Below are 21,285 nucleotides of genomic sequence, written 5' to 3'. Positions count from 1 at the left end.
TTATCTATAACAATTTTACTTTTTATTGGATTCTCTCCTTTGAAAGCCATTATTTTTGTCTTTACTTTTGATATTCTCATTCCATATTGTTCTGAAATTTCATTTAATGATTTTTCTGATCTCTCTAGATCAACCTCTGATGTAGATAATACAATTTTATTTGCATAAAATAAAAATCTGAGATTAACAACTCCAAGTTTGATATCTGCTTTAATGCCACTTTGTTTCATAATATGATCCATACAGATAATAAGGAATAACAATCGAGAAAAGGTGCACTGTCTCACATCTCATTTTACATTAAACTATCCTGTACCACCTACAATTCTAACTACTGACTTACAACTCAAATATAGAGACACTATTGTATTGCTTGATATAATGTACTATTTATACCATATAATTGTAACATTATGAAGTGTTTCTGTTGGCATCAGGTCATGTCTTTTCCAGATCTAGAATACTTAAATACAGATCCTCATTATGCAGGATCCCATGATTTCTTAATGATTTGCCTTAAAGCAAAAATCTGATTCTGATAACCTCTATTTGGCCTGAAACTTGCTCTTCAAGTTTTCATCCCACAATTTTTTTCAAATCATTTCTCAAATATGCTTGCATATCTCACCAGGAACAATGACTAGGGAAACTCCTCTGTAATTCTGTGTTACAGAATTAAGTGCTGTGAGAACATCATATTGGAGGCTTAATGGAATGTATACAACACTCAGAAAGGATTAAAAACAGAATTTAATACTTCCTATATGTTTTGTCTCAGTAAATGAGACATCTTCAGGGATTACAGAAAAACTAATGTAACATCAAAAACAAATAACACACAATACTAAGCCCAACCACGTGGGTGATGCTAAAGTCCTATCTAGGTGGAGCATCCTCTAAGGGTGGTTGTTGGTGGCCTGGAATGTATAGTAGGACCTCTGGTGATAAGCGTTTCCCAAATCTTAGGAAGCTTAATGCAACCATATTTGTTGAGATTTGGTTGATTCCTGAGAGCTGCTGCTGATTCTAAGAATAGTCTCTCTTTTTTTGAATTTGCTGTGGTGGAGTATGGTGGTTTTTCCCATAAATCCTGTGGGTTGTATCCAAGACATGGTCAGCCAAGCCTGACTGACCATAGCTGTGTTTGCAGATGTATGACTTATGTTCCTCCAGGCAGATAGTGGCTGATCTGCCTGTCTGTCCAAAGTATGCCAGTTTACATGAACAGGGTACTTAGACTCCAGGTACTGAGAGAGGATTCTAATCATTCACGGAGAAGATATAGCATGCAAATCCAGACAATACGATAAGTCGAAACTACGACTATCTAAGCAACTAAATAGGCTGGCTTTTTAAAAAAGATGTTGGAATACAAGGGTAATACCGAACTGTGTTAAGCTAAACATCAACTTTCATTCCAAAAAAGCCCTCCACATATATCACCGCGCCAGCTTGTCACTTTTGCGGGAACAAATCGCCACTATTTGTGCCACCCTCTCTGTGACGAATGCTGCCATTAGCTCCCTACAATCAGAGCTCTCCGCTGTACTTAACACTGAACTTTGGTCTATTCTCCCTGGCATCTCAAGAATTTCAAAAAAAATAAATAAACATATCAAGAAAATTAACAACCTGGTTAAAGCCAAACCTCAACCGCTCCAGACAGTAGTGAACTTATCATCCTAAAGGCTCAACAACGATGCCGTCAGTGCCCTAAGCCTCAGTCACAATTTCACGGTCACTCCTAAAGTGCCGGTGCTTGATGTGATGTACAATGTCGAACGCGGTATCTGTCGCTTAGTGCCGGAGTTAGCAAATAACATCAGACTTGACGTCGCCAACATCCTCACCTAGTCTCTGCCTCCAAAAAGTAATTTATCGTCCACCCAACTCACTGCTCTCATGAAATTACGAAAAGAAAAAGTATCGTCATCACCAGATAAGGGTAATTCCACTGTCGTTCTTAATACCACTGAATGCAATCTGAAAATGGGGATTATCATCCAAGATCGCTTTACCTACACTCTGCTAGAACACGACCCCACAAAAACACAAGTTAACACGTTCGCTGCCACGCTACTTCGGCATAGTCTGTTCCCATACGCCGAGCAATTTCACTTCTTCGAGGTCAGTACGGTAATCTCGTTGCCGGCGGTAAGCGTCATACGAGTATACTCGTAGTTGGCTTGTGCAGAGCATATACCATCTATGAGAATACACAGTTTTGATGCTAGCTCCACAAGCCAAGCATTTTCACTTCTTCAAGGTCAGTACAGTAATCTCGTTGCCGGCAGTAAGCGTCATACGAGTATACTTGTAGCTGGCTTGTGTGGCTAGTTTACCAATTACGAGTATACTGGTAGTTGGCAGCGAACGTGTTAAAAAATTTACTCAAAAGTGTCTTCCTGACCCCTGGAAATCACAAAAAACTCAAACCTTTCCGTTCCCGTCCCTCCCAAATATACGGTTTACCAAAAATCCATAACCTAATTCCCCACTAGGACCTATAGTACAGGGTTTCTCAAACTTTTTCTACGATGGAACACTTCACAAATCCTGAAATGTTCACGGAACACCTTGGTTATTTTGTAATGTATTAATTAATAATTGGTAATTTAGCTTATTTTATTATTAATAATTAATTATCAATTAAACCATCATTAAATTAATTTGTGCTGATTTTCATTGACATATCCCATTCTGATCACCAAAAATTTATATTATTATAAGTACTTACGAGTGAATGCAGACTTTTTCTCCTGTGTGCTGATTTTGTAGGGTGGTAAATATAAATAAAATAAATGAATAAATCTAAGCGTTAAGAAAAAACAATCATTTATTGTCAAATGTTAATTAGTAAAAACAAAACACAAAAATAGCAAAACGTATATTGCAAATTAAGTTCTTAATGACTCCGATGTTTTGGGGTCTTTGAATTACAAATTCTTTTGATATCAGGCACAATATTAGAAAGTTGAATTCTCATATTTGGTGTAGCGTCGAGTCTGTTCCTGGGCTTTGATTTGGTTGCAGCATAATATGAAAATCCTGCCTCACATAAATATGTCATTGTAAAAGGAAGTAAAACAAAAATAGCTAGTTTTGACACATTGGGGTACTCTTCTGTTAAATTTGTCCAGAAATCATTTATTGGCAGTTCCTTGTATTTTTGTTTTAAATCAGTCACTAATTAAGTCAATTAGATTTTCATAGTCACTTGTGCTGAAGCCTGCTGGCTTAGCTGTCACTGTAAATGGATTCAGAACCCAGGAATTGCCCTCACTGGATTTTGGAAAATATTGCAAAAGGGTTGATTGCAAATCATGAAAGTGTTCTAAAATTACGTTAGATACTTCATTTACGTTAGAATTTATTTCAGTCAAAAATTCATACAAGGTGGGAAAACAATCATAATTATTCTGTTCAACTGTAGAAATCCAGAATTGCAACTTCCTATCAAAAGATGCAATTTTATCTCTTGAATTAAAAATTGTAATATTCTTTCCTTGTAATGATAAGTTAATTTCATTGCACTTTGTAAAAATATCTGCCAGATACGCAAGACTCATCAACCATGAAGAATTTCTTAATAATTCAATAAAATTTTGTCCTAAATTATGTGACATCAAGAAGACCATTAACTCACTATGAAGCTCAAAAAGCCTCAATAATACTTTTCCTCTGGATAGCCATCTCACTTCAGTATGTAATAAAAGTGCATTATGTGCACTACCCATTTCATCGCACAAAATTTTAAATAATCTGGATTGATGTGGTCGAGATTTTACATAGTTGATCATTTTCATGGCATCATCCAAAATAGTTTTTAAATATGTAGGAATTCTTTTTGTTACCAGTGCTTGTCTATGCAAAACACAATGACTTTTGGTGGCTCTTGTAGCTACTTGCATGATACGTGTTACAACTCCCTTCATCTTTCCTACCATTGCTTGAGCACCATCTGTACAAATATCAACATACTTCTCCCAACCAATTTCCTGTTTTGTAATATAATTATTAATACAGTTGAATATATCTTCTCCGGTAGTTTTTTTTGTAGATATTCGCACGAGTAAATCTTCTTCAATACTTTTATCAAATATGTAACGAACAAACACTAGTAATACAGCGAGTCCTGTGACATCTGTAGATTCATCCATTTGCAATGAATATTCACTGCAAAGTCTAAGTCGATGAATTAGCTCTTTTTCTATGTTAGCAGAAAGATTTTTGATGCGGCGTGAAACAGTATCATTTGATAATTGTACTGCATCTATTTTTTTTTTTAGCAACCTGATCGTTTAACATGCATGATACAATGTCATTCACACAAGGCTTAATGAGCGTCTCACCAATTGTATGAGCTTCACCATGAAGTGCAATGCGGTAACTCAGGCGAAAAGATGCCTCTGTTGCATTTTCAGTTGTAGCAATTGTAGCCATTTGAAGTTTAGATTTTTCTAGCGAGTTAGGTCGTCTCTTAAAAAAATGTATATCTTTTCCTTTGTAATCAGTGTGTTTCGTTTCGAAGTGCCTACGAAGTTTAGCTGGAGCCAAAGAACTGTTTACTAGTATTTTATTACATAATACACACATTGCATCAGGAGCAATGTGTATTGCCAATACACGTAAATCCATAATTTAAATAACTTTCATGGTACTTCCGTTTTGGTCTGTTCTTAGATGACTCTTGTTCTTTAATATTAGCTTTTGAAGAAACCACAGTTTGCAATTCCATATCTTCTCCAATCATACGAGTAGATGTGTCAGCAGAAGTACTTGCTCTTCCTTGTGTTAAAGTTCCGGTCTTTAAACAAGGATCCATGGGTATTTTTTCAATAATATTCAAATTCCAATATTTGTCAGAGCTATAATAAAAACAAATAGAATTGTGTCGTAAAGGTAACTTTAGTATGAAAAACAATAAGATTATAAATAAGAAATATCGAATAATATAAAAATAAATTAATAATGCAAAATAGTAATACACAAAAGTAAATATGAATTGTAACAATACTTGTCAGAAAAGTACTAAACCATATCAAATAATGTAAAAGCAATTGTAATAAGAATGATTTGATAAAATGTTCAGTAACAAAAATTAAACAGTTCGAAATAAATCAGATATTAATTATAAAATTAGTAAAAAGAGTAAGAAGAAGTCTTTTTTTAAAAGCCGCCTCGCCTACTCCCTATACGGGAATAAAAAGGCATTAGCTAATTTCTTTTTTTCCAAGGGCCCAGTCCAAACAAATTTACTCGTAAATACTTTCCAAAATTTTTTAAAGTTAATACATTAACAAAAGTATTAATAATTAATTATGGCATAATCATAAAGAGTATTAGTACACTTATGTATAGGGTGTGGCATGTTGACAAATATAAATTACATTTAAATTAGTTATTAATCACTGGACTAATGAAATCTTGTAACATGTCGTAGTTTCTTCAGGCAAACGTCATTAAATTAATTTGTGCTGATTTTCATTGACATATCCCAATGTGATCACCAAATATATTTATATTATTATTATAAGTACTTACGAGTGAATGCAGACTTTTTCTCCTGTGTGCTGGTAGTTTTCTCCTCCTTTCGAACATCCTGGAGATCTTCGTAGGCTTGAGGTGGATGACTCACTATCTGCTCCGTCATAAACACCTTCAATAAGAGATTTCTTAATACCAAAATTAAAGTGCCTTGTCTCTTATTCACATTAGATTTTAATTCTGTATTCCTATTACTTTTAAAAAAATCACGGCACTACGGTTTCGAAACTTTCGCCCTACAATACGAACTTGCAAAGAAAGCATTCAGCATTACTAGATTTGAGAATCGGATACAGACTACCTTGATCTTCAATTTCAGTGGAAAAATTTTCTTTATACTTCCTTGCTGATTGGTCACTAACATTTGCAACACAGATGTTATTTCGTTCAGTTTTGAGAACACGCCGCCCATTGTTGTAATCGGCTTGCAGGCAATTTTTACGATCGGTCATAAATGGCGGTATTCTCTTTCCTGATTGTTGAAAGATTTCAATGTGTGAAAATTAACGATAATTCATGAATATTTCCATGTTTAAAAATATGCTGCTTGGTCACTGACATTTGCTACACAGATGTCATTTCCTTTAGTTTTGAGAACGGAGGAAATAACACCAATTGTTGTAATGGGCTTGCAGGCAATTTTTATGACCCATCATAAACAGCGGCATTCCCTTTCCCAAATGTTGAAAGGCTTCAATGTGTGAAAATTAACGATACACAGATGTTATTAGGTATTCTGGGTCTGAGCTTTGACATATTCACGAATATTATTCTCCTCAGAATATTTTTACTACAAAATATTTATTCATGAAAAATACTTAGAAAACTAAAATGACAAATTCCAGAACTTCTCGCAGAACACCTATTCACCTTCCATGGAACACTAGTGTTCTGCGGAACACAGTTTGAGAAACCCTGCTATAGTAGATGCCACTAACGCACCTTGCTACAAGCTGTCAAAACAGCTGGCCAGCTCTCTGACCACCCTCACTGGACTTTCCACATCCTTATAAAAAAAACTCTACCCATTTTAAAACCCTCATAGAAAATCTAACCTTAAATAACACAGACATATTAGTAAGCTTTGACATCTCATTGTTTACCAATATTCCCTTAAATGATACGTTAATACTCTTAAAAAACGTTTTTCCTTCTGACATCTTAGATCTCTTTTCCTTTGCCATCAATTCTGGTTATTTTTCTTGGAAGAAAAAAATCTACAAGCAGATAGAGGGGACTGCCATGGTGGGTTCCCCCTCTCACCCCTCTTGCCAATTTTTATATGGAAGAATTTGAAAAACGAGCCATAGACTCAGCCCCTCTCAAACCTTCTATCTGGCTAAGATATGTAGATGATGTGTTCTCTATTTGGCCTCATGGCCCAGACACATTAGACTCTTTCCTTAGTCACCTCAATAGCCTACATCCAAGAATCCAGTTTACGATGGAAAAGGAAAAGAACAATTGTTTACCCTTCCTGGACACCTTAGTTACATGCCTTCCCAACAGTACACTTTCTTTCACTGTATATAGAAAACCCACACACACAGGCAGATACATTTACAAACTCTCTCACCACCACCCCGCTCAACAATATGGCATTATTAAAACTCTTACCAAGAGAGCCCACAATCTTTGTTCCAGTGGAACCGTCCTTACAACTGAGCTTGACCACATGCACAACACTTTCCTCTCCAATGGCTACAGTGATCACAGTATTAAAAAAAATAATCAGGTCCTCCCACTCTCCTGTCTTCTCTTCAGAAAGAGTTTAGAAATGCCATCGCCATACCCTACATCCATGGCACATCCGAAAAAATAGCCAAGATTTTAAAAAAGTACAACCTACACACAGCATTTAAACCCCACTGCAAACTTGCTACCCTTATCCGCTCTACAAAAGATCAGCTCCCTCCTCTCTCAGTACCTGGAGTCTATAAAGTACCCTGTTCATGTAAACTCGCATACTTTGGATAGACAGGGATCAGCCACTATCCACCTAGAGGTACATAAGTCATACATCCGCAAACATAACTATGGTCAGTCAGGCTTGGCTGACCATGTCTTGGATACAACCCACAGGATCTCATGGAAAAAAAACCACCATGCTCCACCACAGCAAATTCAAAAAACAGACTATTCTTAGAATTAGCAGCAGCTCTCAGGAATCAACCAAATCTCAACAAATATGGTTGCATTAAGCTTCCTAAGATTTGGGAAACGCTTATCACCAGGTCCCACTTTATATTCCAGGCCACCTACAACCGTCCACAGAGGGCGCTCCATCTAGATAGGACTTTAGTGTCACCGACGTGGTTGGGCTTAGTATTGTGTGTTATTTGTTTTTGATGTTACATTAGTTTTTTTGTAATCCCTGAAGATGTCTCATTTACTGAGACAAAATATATAGGAAGTATTCAATTCTGTTTTAATCCTTTCTGAGTGCTGTATACATTCTATTAAGCCTCCAATATGATGACCTCTGTAATTCTCATGTTCAGTTTTATTTCCCTATTTATAGATGGGTGTGACAGCTCTACTACAATCATCTGGAATTTGACCAAAGCTTCATAATTCTGCAGTGTAGCCACAGTAAAAATCTTGTATGTCCATATTTAGGCATTTCTAATGAAATATCATTTGCTCCAGCTATCTTTCCACATTTCAAGGTTTTGATGGCATTTATGTATAAGTCTCTGATCAGACCACACTTCGACTATTGTTCTCAGATTTGGTCTCCAGGATTTGAAGTAGATAAATTAACTGTGGAAAGGATACAAAGACCGATGACAAAGATGGTTTCAGGACTGTACAAGGATAGTCACGAGGATCGACTGAGGGAATGTGGACTGCAGAGTTTGGTGGATAGAAGGAGGAGAAGTGATATGATTGAGACTTTTAAACTGTTGAGAGGTGGTTACAGGGTTGACGCTGGGGAGTTCTTTTGCTTGGTTGAACAGCGGGAAGGAGTGATGACAAGAGGCCATCCCTGGAAGTTACGAAAGGAAACTGTGAGCAAGAGGGTGAGGAGTGGTTTCTTTGCGTGGAGAGTGGTTGAACCGTGGAATGCATTGCCTGATGGAGTGGTGAGAGTGAGAACGGTCAATGAGTTTAAGGAGTGGTATGATAGACTTTGTGTTTCTTAGGGGGGGGATCTCCCCTCGATGAGTCTTGACAGACTATGTTCTTAGGAAGGACCTCCCACGATGAGTCTTTCGACTCCATGGAGGCCTGAATAATAATAATAATTATTATTATTATTATTATCATCAACAGCCCTCTATGGAGTCAAGAGACTCATCATGGGAGGTTCCACTCTCACATGCACAGCTAATCATACCTTAACTCAAATGAAATCACTGTCCTTGCACTCACCACACTATCAAGCAATCCATTCGAATTATCCACCACTCTCCATGCAAAAAATCTACTCCTCATCCCCATGCTCACACCCACCTTATACAGCTTCCAGGGTTGGCCGTTCATTCTCCCTGTCTCCAGGGAGAATGTCCCTGGTAATTAACCCTTACCAACTTAAGTCAGTATCATGTCTCCCCTCTTCCTTCTATCCACTAGGCTCTGCAATTTGCATTCTCTCAATCCATCCTCCATAGTTCCTACAGAACTACGGAGGATTTAGGAGCCTCCGTAGCCCAGTCGGTATAGACAAAACCGTCTGGTTGGAAAGACCAGAGTTTGATTCCTGTTGACGTGAGGAATGTTTATATGGTCTCTTTCGACTAAAGGCGAGTTAACTGGTCTCATATAGAGGTGGAGAGTTTATTCTCCTGGTAACTTGGGTTTTTCATCCCTCAAAAGCAGGCAAACTGGTCCTGTGAACACACGATTACAGTTATAAAATATACTATGGCAAGGAAGGCAATGGGAAACCACCATGCTCATAATCATCTCCCTAGTATGGTAGCATATAGCTACCCCCACTAGCCATATGGCTGAGGGAATAGGATAGGGACAATCCATCTTCCTATTTCACATTCCAGAGACCAGAATCATCTCTGAATCTTCTCCAATATCTCATCATCCTTTTGAAAACTGGCTACCAAATCTGTGCCCCCTCACTGTGGGACACCTGTCAATGGCAGAAGGGACCTCCCGGTGATGGTCCCAGCCCTTTTCATTCTTGCTCTTTTTCTTTACTTTTCTTCCTGTATTTTTGGTCTACTTCTCCTAAGTCTTTTTTTACTATTCTTTCTTCCAGACCACTATCACTGGGATCCAATGACGTGCCACTGGTTTGACATGCATAGCAAACTGTGGACATTCAGAAAGGGAGATTCTGGTCTTGCATTACTTTGGCCTCTGCTTCAGCAAGACAGGCAGTCCTGGCCAGGATCAATTGGCTGACAGGCTTGACTGCAAGGATCAATAGTGTTGCAGTAACTCTCTCACCCCATGCTCCAAATTCGTGAACTAAGGCTTTCTGTAGTACCAGTATAGCATCCAGGGTAGCCATGGTTCCACTCCCGAGCAGTCATTACTTGCCAGTCAGCAGGAGTCCATGTGTGGCTCTGTGGTAGGTGGAGAGCTCTGGTGCCAAACCAATAACTCCTTGGGCATGAATTCTTCATCCTCAAATGTTTCATGGATCCTAACAACGTCCCAAACAAGCTGATACTGTAGATACAATGTTTGGTAACAGAAATAAGAAACAAAAGATAAATGATTTTAGTATAAATGTACCAGTGTTTTTGATCATCCATCCAACAAGTGAAAAGCCAATAGGGAATATGAATATTCCAAAAGGCTTAGAAGGACTGGCAGGACCTTCCAAAACCATTAAGAAATTGCATTCTGGTGATATCCTTGCGGAAACATTGTGTCAGCAACATTCCAAGAAACATCGATGGGTGGAATACTAATCACAGTAACACCTCAAAATATTCAATTCTTGTAGAGGAGTGATATCAGAATGGGATCGATTTGATGTTCCTGATGAGGAGATACATTAAGAGCTTAAAGATCAGGGAGTAATGGTGTGAAGCGCATCCTGATATGTAGGGATGGCCACCTGGTTCCAACCAGGAACACCATCCTTACTTTTGATGCACCTTAGTCTCCAACATATGTAACTCCTGTTCCATCTTTGTTACTGAAGTGTGCCTACATGTACGTGTTTAATATCAGTGTATTAATCCCCAAAGATGCCAATTTAACTTCAGTGAAATACAGGAAGTAATTAAATATTTTTAGTTATTATCTAGTGTATGTTGTCAATTTCCTTAACCAACACGATGCTGGAGAATCAACGTATAAGCCTAAACACCAAGTCTCACTAATGCCTAACTTTTGCCAAAGTTGCACTAACCAATGCCAAAATCTCCTCCCTCTTGTTCCCAATACTTCTGGCATTAGTATACAGAAACTGCAGCATCCCTTTAGGCCCCCCAATTACTTTTACTTCCTGGATTGACTGCCCTATTCAATATTTTTGTTGGAGATACTAAGTTTTGCACTTGTTGGTCATTTAAACAAGAGTTTAAAAATGCCATCACCATACCCTACATCCATGGCACATCCGAAAAAATAGCCAAGATTATAAAAAAAGTACAACCTACACACAGCATATAAGCCCCACTGCAAATTTGCTACCCTTATCTGTTCTACTAAAGATCAGCTCCCTCCTCTCTCTCTGCCTGGAGTTTACAAAGTACCCTGTTCCTGTAAGCTGGCGTACTTTGGACAGACAGGCAGATCAGCATCCATCCGCCTGGAGGAACACAGGTCTTACATCTGTAAACACAACTATGGTCAGTCAGGCTTGGCTGACCATGTCTTGGACAACACCCACAGGGTTTCTTGGAAGAAAACTACCATGCTCCACCACGGCAAAGTCAAGAAAGAGAGACTATTCTTAGAAGCAGCAGCAGCTCTCAGAAATCAACCAAATATTAATAAATACGGTTGCATTAAGCTTCCGAAGATTTGGGAAACACTCATCACCAGAGGTCCCATCTTACATTCCAGGCCACCTACAACCACCCTTAGAGGGCGCTCCACCTAGATAGGACTTTAGTGTCACCCACGTGGTTGGGCTTAGTATTGTACGATATTTGTGTTCATGTTACATTAGTTGTTTTTGTAATCCCTAAAGATGTCCTAGTGACTAGGACGAAATATAGGAAGTATTAAACCTATGTTAATCCTTTCTGAGTGCTATATACATTCCATTAATCTCCAACATGATGTCCTCACAGCACTTATGCCTCTACACACGAATATGAAAACAGATGGAATGCAATTTGTATAGCCTTGTGAATAGGAGAGAGAGATGACTGAAACATAACAGTTGGTCTGGAATTGTTACTAGATTAATATGGAGGAAATTTTTCATTGGAGAAAAGGGTAGAACAAGAGACTATACCTGGAAGCTGTATATGAGTGTGAGCAAGGCAGTGAGTTGCATGGAGTGGTTAATGAGTGGAATGCATTGCCTGAGTGTGATGAGTGCAGAAACTGAATAGGTTTAAGATGCAATTTGAAGATTTGTTTGCATGAGAGTATTGACCGCCTGTGATAAGTCCTACCTCCTTGGAGGTATGATGTTAAAAATTGGCTGATGATGTAAACTTTAGAAGGGCTATGAATGACAATATTATGGCTCTACATGGCTCTGGTTACTGATTACATACTGATTACTGCGTGAAGATTTGGTCACTGGTTTTATGGTGTCCAAAGAATGAAGCTATTTTTGAAAAGCTCCAGAGAAAAGTGAACTATGCATTGCATATCTTGAATGCTAAGTATGAAGACCAGTTGATGAAATGATATTTGCAGAGTCTGGCAGGAAAGGATGGAATGATGTGTTTGAAATGTTTGAATGAAAGATTTGCACTGGATTAACATATTTTTTTTAGGACAGAAACACAGTGACAAACAAGAAGTTATATAAAGAGTTTTTTTATTATTGTTTCTACATAGAGGGAGTTTGACGATTGAAATGTGAGAGAATGGCAAGTGCAGAAACAGTGCTGAATTCAAGGTATAGTTTGTTAAGTACTGTGTGTGTGTGCACGCATGCACACGAACACACACATTCACATGCATGTGACACTGAAGACTAACCTCCTGCAATGAATGTTTAACATTACAGATGTCTGAGGATGATAATCATTGCTACAAATTACTGACTCAAATTTTGCAAACCATTACAACGTCGAGCTTTCTGTTGAATTGTCATCATCTTCACATCTGCTGATTAGAATGAAATGTGTGCACATGGGCACAACATTCTAAGTAAATGAATGACTAATGACATCAGATAACTATGAACACAATATGATTTGAAAAATATTATTTAAAATTATGCATTCTTTTGTGGAATGGTCTGAAAAATATGGTTTAAGAAGTGAGATTCTTTTGTGTACTTTAACTGTGCTTACTCTGAAAATTCATGCTGAAAAACTAACATTCAACCTTCATAAGAATGATTCTCAATTCTTATCATTCTAGGTGAGGTTTGACTGCCATGGAGATAGCAATCACCTAGATTACTTTGCATGACAATCACTTCAAGATTTGAGTGTGATAAACATACAGTGGAAAGAGTTTAAAAAAGTACCTAAGATAACATCCAGCTAACAATGAAAAATGTTGAAATGTGGGTTACTGGATGGAAACAAGGGAACATGATAGCCATATAAGTTAGTTATCTACTTGGTTGTTTGAAATTATGACCAAAACAGCTAAGGCTATGAGGCCAGTGTATCATGTCCATAAATTATTATTATTATGTGACACCTCCAGGGAGTCCAACGACTCATCGAGGGAGAGCACCACTCTACAACTCAGTCTCCATCCAATTCTCCAATTGCAATCATTTACACCAACGCCATCTACCACCACTACCTTGGTGGTGGTAATTGTCTATACTAGTGGTGGTAGTGAGCTAGTGCCCACTACCACCACTAGTATAGACAATCACAAACACCTGTGCCCATAGCAGGATTCAAACCTGCAGCCTTTTGGCTGGAGAGCAGATACACTAACCACTCAGCCAAGTAGGCCAGCATTGTTTACTTATGCTGAATGTGCAGGAGAAAATGCCATGCTATCACCATATGAGAAGGACTAACTCACCCTCACTTTGAACTCTTGTGTTCTAGACAGGATTTGAACCCAGATCTTTCTAACAAATTGATTCATATAACTGGGTACACAGAATCATCATGTAGGGCAGATATTAAGGATACTTTTCATACTGATAGAAAGTTGGGGGAGTTGGTAATCTTAGAAATGTATGAAAATGTTTCAATGAATGAAAAAGGCAGCAGAAAATGCATGGAAAGCCAATAATAATGATATTAACAGTCTTGTTCTGGGAAGCTGCCAAACACATGGGGTTCTCTGTCAAGAAAGGGTTTATGTTCAACCATAAGGCTGGTGATTATGAGAGACTCAGGAGTCATCTTGGAGCAGTGTCATGGCTTCAGAAACTACAAGGAAAGAATGTCAGTAGTGCATGGAAAGTGATCAGAGATTGATGAGGGCAGCAGTATCAGACTACATACCTAAGATCAGAAGGCTAAACCAAGTTGGAATTAAGTGGATGAATAAGGATATAAAGCAAGAGCTGCAAAAAAAAAAAAGAAAACATTGTGGAGGAAATATAAAGAAAAAAGTGATTGGCACACTCGTGAGCAGAACAAAGTGCAAGCAAGAAGGGAACTAGTATAGTAAGGAAGACCTAATTAGAGTATGAGAGAGTATTAGCCAAACAGGCCAAAGTAACCCCAGAAGAATTTTTTTTTTTGTTATACAGCAAGTAAAAGGAAAAATGACTATGGTACAATGACTTTAAACGATGGAAGAAAGGCGACTGAACCAAAAGAAATAATTAAGTTGCTGAGTGATCATTTTGAAAAATGTGTATCATCCAGGTAGTGATGTTACAGATATGTATATCAACATTGAGGTAGATGAACAGGAGCTGTTCAGCATATTGAAAAATATGAATGCGAGCACAACAGTGATACTGGGTGCAGGGCCATACTTGCACTTTTCACGAGGCAGGTGGGGCATTAGAGTGCTCATTGTTAGTGGCCCTAAATTGGCCCCAATTTTTTGGGGACCCCAGCTACAGCTTCACGCACCTGTGCATAAGTTTTTGCCCTGACTAGGTGGCATATGATCCGTGTACTACATGAATGTGCAAAAGAATTGCCATTTTCCTGTAACGAAGTTGTTCAATCTAAGTTTCATCTCTGGCAGAATTCCAAGGGAGTGGAAAGAGGATAAGATAGTACCACTGCATAAAGGTGGCTCCAAGACAGGTAGCAAACTACAGACCAATTAATATATATCGGTAGCAGTTGTTAAGGTACTGGAAAAGTTGGTGAAAATTAAAATACAACAGTGGGTAGATAGGGATGTAATACTCTAAAATGTACAACGCTTTGCAAAGGGTAGGTCCTTTCTTAGTAACTTATTCACATTTTATAATAAAGTAATGGTAGAATTGGATAAAGGTAATGGCTACACCATGATACTGCTAGACTCTGCCAAGGCATTTGACAGAATACCACATGGAAAACTTACAAAAACTGGAGCAAATGGGAATGGATATGAAGCTAGTAGCATGGATAAGAAAGATGGCTGACAGACAGATACCAGACAGCAGTATATGGTGGAGTGGAGTCTAGGAGAATGATAGTGACTAGTGAAGTACCTCGGGGTTTGATGCTAGAGCTACCACTCTTTAATTTGTATAGCAAGAACATAGGGAAAGATTTAAGAGGGGAAATTCAGTTGTTTGCTGATGATGCAAAACTGGAAGGTGATGTAGATATCCTGCAGGATGATTTAAATAAATTGGCATTGTAGGCAAAGATAATGACTGTCAATTTAATTTTGCAAAATGTAAGCTTATGCACTTTGGGTTGAAAAGGTTGCATATAGTTATCATATTGATGGTATTGGTTTGCAGGAATTGATGAGTCCAGGGACATGGGGATAATGGTAGACAAAGAGTTAAGAGGGAATATTGCAAAAGTAAGTTGGTAAAATAGCTAAACAAATTACTTGGAAAAACACACTAACAAATAAAGATAGGGAAATTATTATCCTCTTAATAAAGCTATGATTCAGTCACATCTTGACTACTGTGCAAAGATTCAGATGTGCCAAATGTGTAATATTCCCTATGAGAATAGGTTGAAGGTTTGCAGGTTAAAAAGTTTAGTTGATAGGCAGAAAAGAGGGGATGTGATAGCAACGTTTAAGATATTAAAGGGGGTTGATAAAACTGGTGTAAGTGAAATTTTTCAATATATGACAAATAGAGAACTAGGGGTCATCCATGGAAGTTGTATAAGAGTGTGGTTAGTAGGAATGTGCAGCCAAGATTTTTTGCATGGAGAGTGGTGAGTGAGTGGAATGGATTGCTAGAATTGGTTGCAAGTTCTCTGATGGTAAATGGATTTAAGGAGAGTTATGATAGGATTTGTGTGTATGATGGTTGATTTGGGTATCCCACAATGAGTCTCCAGACTCCATGGAGATACTTTGAATAATAATAATATTTATGATTTTAACAAATGATGTAACTTTAAAAAATATGAATGAAAGTTCAAAAGGATGGTTTGGGAAAATCATACACTTTTACATCCATTAGTTATCGCAGATTAAAGTACACATAAGAATTAACGCTGTAAAAACTTCGAAATAGTAAAGTTTCTTTGCTCGAAATATTACATCAGACAAGACATCTTAGTTTTGGTTTCACTATTACTCGAAGTGATTCAGTATTACTCGCAAGATAAGAATAATGTTGCTGTTATTAATGTGTGAAGAATGAAAATGTTAACAATCAACTGGGAGTCTAAGTTACTATTTTATTTAAAATGTCAACAAGACGTGCTTTAAATTATGGAAAAATAAACTAGAGGTACAGTGTTATATGCTACATTCAGCAGAAAAAATAAATAAATATTTTTTTTTTTAATAACACAACAAAAAAAAAAAAAAAAAAAACGTAAAATACAGTTCAACTTCGAGTTAAAATTCTTAGTGAACAGTTTACGTACCTAGTTCTGCCCCTTCTTTTAAACCCAATACAGACAAACATTTCTGATATACTACTGGATCACTTATTTTTGCTGCCATTCGGTCTGGAATCCTAACCAAAAATACGAAACCAATACCATTCGGTGAACAAATAGAAGCGAAACATATCTAACAGCAAACCCCACTACTATCACCACCTCAATTATTACGATAAATGCGCATGACTAAAAACGAAAAGCGGACATTGCCTGGTGGTGATTTTCGATTTCATTGTATCTTTCATTTCATTTGTTTGTTTTATGTACTTATTGAAATAACATTTTAAGGAGTGAGTATTTTTTTCACCCCGGCACATTTGTTGTTGGACATCTGGAAAATGTGTCATTATCATTTCTGATAATTGTAGACAGTTGTAGGTGTCCTCCCACGATGAGTCTTCGGACTCCTTGGAGGTGTCACGAATAATAATAATAATAATAATAATAATAATAATAATAATAATAATAATAATAATAATAATAATAATAATAATGAGTGAGCAAGAGGTGTACGAAGAATTAAATAAACTTGATATTAATACGGAAGAGTACACAATTATTGAAAAATTTTGAAGCAGGATGAGATGAGATATGTGAGAGCAGTGGCGCACCCAGAGGGGAGGACTACGGGCCCTGCTTTTTTATTTATGTTGTGTCGTGTCTTCTATTTCTATACTATTTATGAATTAGCGATCATTGCAGATGCTCAGTCACAGGTCGTAAGTGATGCGTAGTGAATATTCTCAAATTGTCTACTCAACTCGTTCCCCCCCCCCAAGATTAAATCCTGTGTGCGCCACTGTGTGAGAGTGGTGGTGGAAGACAGAGATTGAAGTTTAGGGTCACATTACTAACATTGGTCAGTAATATGATTAGGCAGTGATGAGAAGGAATTTAGTATGCAGAAACAAACAAATTATAGCACCTTGCATAAGGCCTTACAGAGAACGCATATCGACTATTATGTACGCAAGTCTGGCCACCTGGTTTTCAAGGGAATGAGGATATCTCAGAAAGAAAGTTACAATCGGATCCCTGGAACATGAAATATGTAAAGAGATTGAGAAAATGTACTTTTCAGAGCATTATGAATAGAAGAAAGAGAGAGAGAGAGAGAGAGAGAGAGAGAGAGAGAGAGAGGGATATGACTGAAACATATCATTTGTTGTGGAGTTGTTATCAGACTAATATGGGTGAGATTTTTCATAGAGGAAGACAAAGGTAGAGCAAGAGGCCATCTCTGAAAGCTCTATAAGAAAGTGGAAGTGAGGGGAGTGAAGAGCAGATTCATTTCATGAACAGAGATTAATGAATGGATTGCACTGTATTGAGAGTATGGTGAGTAAAACATAATGGTTCAATGGTATTTTTACGTCAAGGTTTGGGCCTCCAGAGATGAGTCTTTTAAATCAGAACTATTATTAATCGTTCCTTGTAGTACACCACTGGTTACCTTAAATCTTTCAGACAAATCTCCATATACCACTTTTTAATATCTATCACTCAGCTCTCCTCTTTCCTATGCTAATATTTTATAATCTAATCCTATATTTTCCAATCTATGCCACAGTCTTCCATGCTGTATTCTATCAAAAGTCTTAACAAAATCCAAACGTATCATAGTGTATTCATTTCTCCTTGTATAACTAAGCAGTAATATTATTTTAGAATGTGAATAAGTTGCCCAAATATGACCTTCCCTTAGTAAACCCATGCTTCCATTGCAAAGTAGAGACTTTCTGTCAAACCATATCAATGAGAGCCCTGACCAACTTTTGCAAAATCTTCACTGGCACTCCTGAAATACTGATTAGTCGATAGTTGGATGCATCAGCATTACCATATATTATTTCCACTCCTGTGGAATCTTTCCTGTTCTGAGAGTCAAATTATATAGCGTAGTCAAAGAATAGTCACTTCAGCTAAACACTCTTTCAACATCAGTGATGATATCCCATCAGTCCATATTATCGAATTCTTATCCTTATGCACACAGCATTTCTTCCATATCATCTTTTTCTTACAAATCTCTTACTTAGTAAGAATGCACATTAATTTCACTCCTACCCTGTTTATTGTTCGAACTCTAGGGAAATCTTCCGATATTATTCATTTATGTATATTTAAATGCTTTAGATGCACTGTTGATATCCTTCCTGCCCAACAACCTATACGCCAGCCTGGTTGGCTGAGCAGTTAGTGGGTTGAAATCCCTCCATGGGCATGCATGTTTGTGATTGGCTGTGGAAATACTAGATGTCATTGTTGTAGTTGCGGTTAGTTGTAGTTGGATTGAGTGGTGGAGATAGAGAGCTGTAGAGTAGGTGTCCTCCCCTTGATGAGTCCTTGGACTTCCTGAAGGTGTCACTTAATAATAATATAGAACACAGAATACTCTGCATTTGGGCATAATTTCCTGTTTTGATTCAGTATTCAATTTCTAAATGGAACATTCATAAACTTAACTACTCCCAAGTCTTTACCACATTATCACACTCACAAACTGCAAGCAGCATAGTTATGTCTTTAAATGAAACTCTCTGATACTATAATAAGATTTAACATTCTTTCAGTTCTATTTGCTTCTGTCAAATGCTGCTTGAGGAAGTTGTATCGCAACAGCTCTATAAATTCAGTTTCATTCGTTTCATGAGATTTCACTGCTGGCCAGTCAGTGTCCCCTTCCCATTATGATTACTCATTTCCCACCAATCATCTTCATTTGGTAATGCATTTCTTTGTCATCACAGACCTCACCATTTCTGGAAAAAAACTCTACTTTCTATTTGGTCTTCTTTGACTTCACCTCACATGAGATTGTTTCAAACTCACTGACACATGGAAACGGTTACTAGTATTGCAGTGATATTGTTAAATCTTGAATGGAGAGATTTCGTTGTGAAATATCTCATTCAGGGTTTAACAAGCATCAAATAACTGAGCGAAATACCTGTATATAAGTATGGATGTTAACTGCTTGAAAAATATTTAAATAAACGTTTTTAATATTGACTGTTCTATGTAAGATAATATTACCTGTTCTTGTAAATTTAACAATGGAAACAAATTTGATGAGAATTATGTTAGTATGTAAAAGTGAGTAAAGTTCGCAAACGAGACACTCTGATTAGTAACATTCCCCACGGCAGTTACGTACCCACGGAGCAAGTTGCGCACAGGAGTTACCCGGGAGATGCGAGGAGAAGGACCGGAATCGCGTGCAAAGGAATAGTGCTGAGCAGAAAGGTATGACGCTGTAGGAGCGCCGCTCAAGGTACGATATAAAAAGCTGGACACTGCTAGCTTGGACTCTCTCGTAGACTCTTACTCTCAGCGCTCTTCATTTGGCTGCTTCTCTCTCAACTTGGGCGCAGGTCATTCAAGAGGGCCCAGCTGGAGTTATTCCCTGAAATGAATATCGAGAGCGGTCAACAGAACGATGTCTAGACGCAGTAACACAGCCGAGTAGCGAGCCAAGTGCGGGCATTTCGTCAGTAAAGCGGAAGAATCAACGCAACCTGACCGTCATGCTAGATCACGTGGACCAACTTAAGCAGAGCTGTTCTCGTCTACATCGGAGAGGATAATTCTTGATTGTGAGTTGTCTTTCCAATAGGCTGGCCCATCGGAAAGACAACTGTGAGGAAGAAGAAGGAATCAGCTGTGGAAAGAATTGTAAGGATCGAGAGATAGACCCGACGAAGTCTGAAGGTCCGAGTAACGTACAAACGTCTTAGTTTCCCTTGAGTGTATGAATGAACTTTGTGTGTAATAATGTGCAAACATTATTCATTAGTGGAACCTATATAAGATATGAAACAGGACTTTAGGGCTTAGCCTGATACCAGAATGTTTTATCCCTGAGAGTGAATTCAGATATAGTTAGTGTGGTGATAATTTTTATATAGCATGTTATAGTTTAGTAATGCTTGAAGTTTGGTAAGTTAAACATTAAAAGAAATTTTAGATCCGATTGTTAAAAATCAGTGAATTGATTCATAATTAATATTGTCTTGTGGTATAATTCAACTAGGAATACTGAAGTATTATATAGTTAAGTCTGTTAACTTAGGAGAAAGATTTACTTTAGTAATATGACAAGTCTTGTAATTTGTATTGTGATAGTTTGATGAATAAATCTTTTTTCTTTTATCTAACAAATTGCCCTATGTATGAGTCCAATGCACTACTCATGAAAAATAGAACCTGAGCGGAACTAATTAATTGGGGAAGACCACTACTGCAATGAGAGATTAAAATTAAGGGATTTAGCTAACTTGGAAACTGTTATTATATAAATTGTATAACCGTGTGTCACTCTGAGAGTTCACTCCTTGATTAAGAAGCTTTTTCTGATCTAAGGGTTCTGTATGGTGCCACATTAACAAACAAATTTTACAAGAACCCACTCCAGAGTTTCAATAAAGGAATTGGCTCTCCCAGGGGCAGTTTCTTTGTTTATCGAATTTGCACACGTAGGCAATCTAAGTGATGGGCACAGAATTGAAAGGTAGTTTGAGTATCGATAGGGCATATAAAGGGGAACCAGAGAGTAATGTCCCCTACCTGAATAATGCCATCCTATTCCAACAATAAACTAAGGAAACAAGCATTTATAACAATATGTCTCAACTGGATTTAAGTACTGCAATATCATTAGCCCATTTTCTCCTATCCC

At 37.6% G+C, this 21,285-nt stretch overlaps 1 protein-coding gene across 1 annotated transcript in view; it reads right to left on the bottom strand.

The window, feature by feature from the left end:
* The window catches only part of LOC150094013 (uncharacterized), a 286,529-nt gene extending 269,783 nt beyond the window's left edge, over positions 1-16,746 (bottom strand). Inside the window, exon 1 of the mRNA XM_090412937.1 lies at positions 16,590-16,746. Within this exon, the coding sequence (XP_090269063.1) occupies positions 16,590-16,668 (79 nt within the window). The 5' untranslated portion in view covers positions 16,669-16,746. The remainder of the gene's footprint in view (positions 1-16,589) is intronic.
* Positions 16,747-21,285: the final 4,539 nt, after the last annotated feature.

The sequence above is a fragment of the Typopeltis vanoorti genome, chromosome 23, assembly GCF_054136105.1.
Source record: "Typopeltis vanoorti isolate ZY-2024b chromosome 23, IOZ_Tvanoo_1.0, whole genome shotgun sequence".
In the NCBI taxonomy this organism is placed as follows: Eukaryota; Metazoa; Arthropoda; class Arachnida; order Uropygi; family Thelyphonidae; genus Typopeltis; species Typopeltis vanoorti.
Note: the sequence above shows the minus strand (reverse complement) of the source record. Positions and strands in the feature narration are given on the sequence as shown.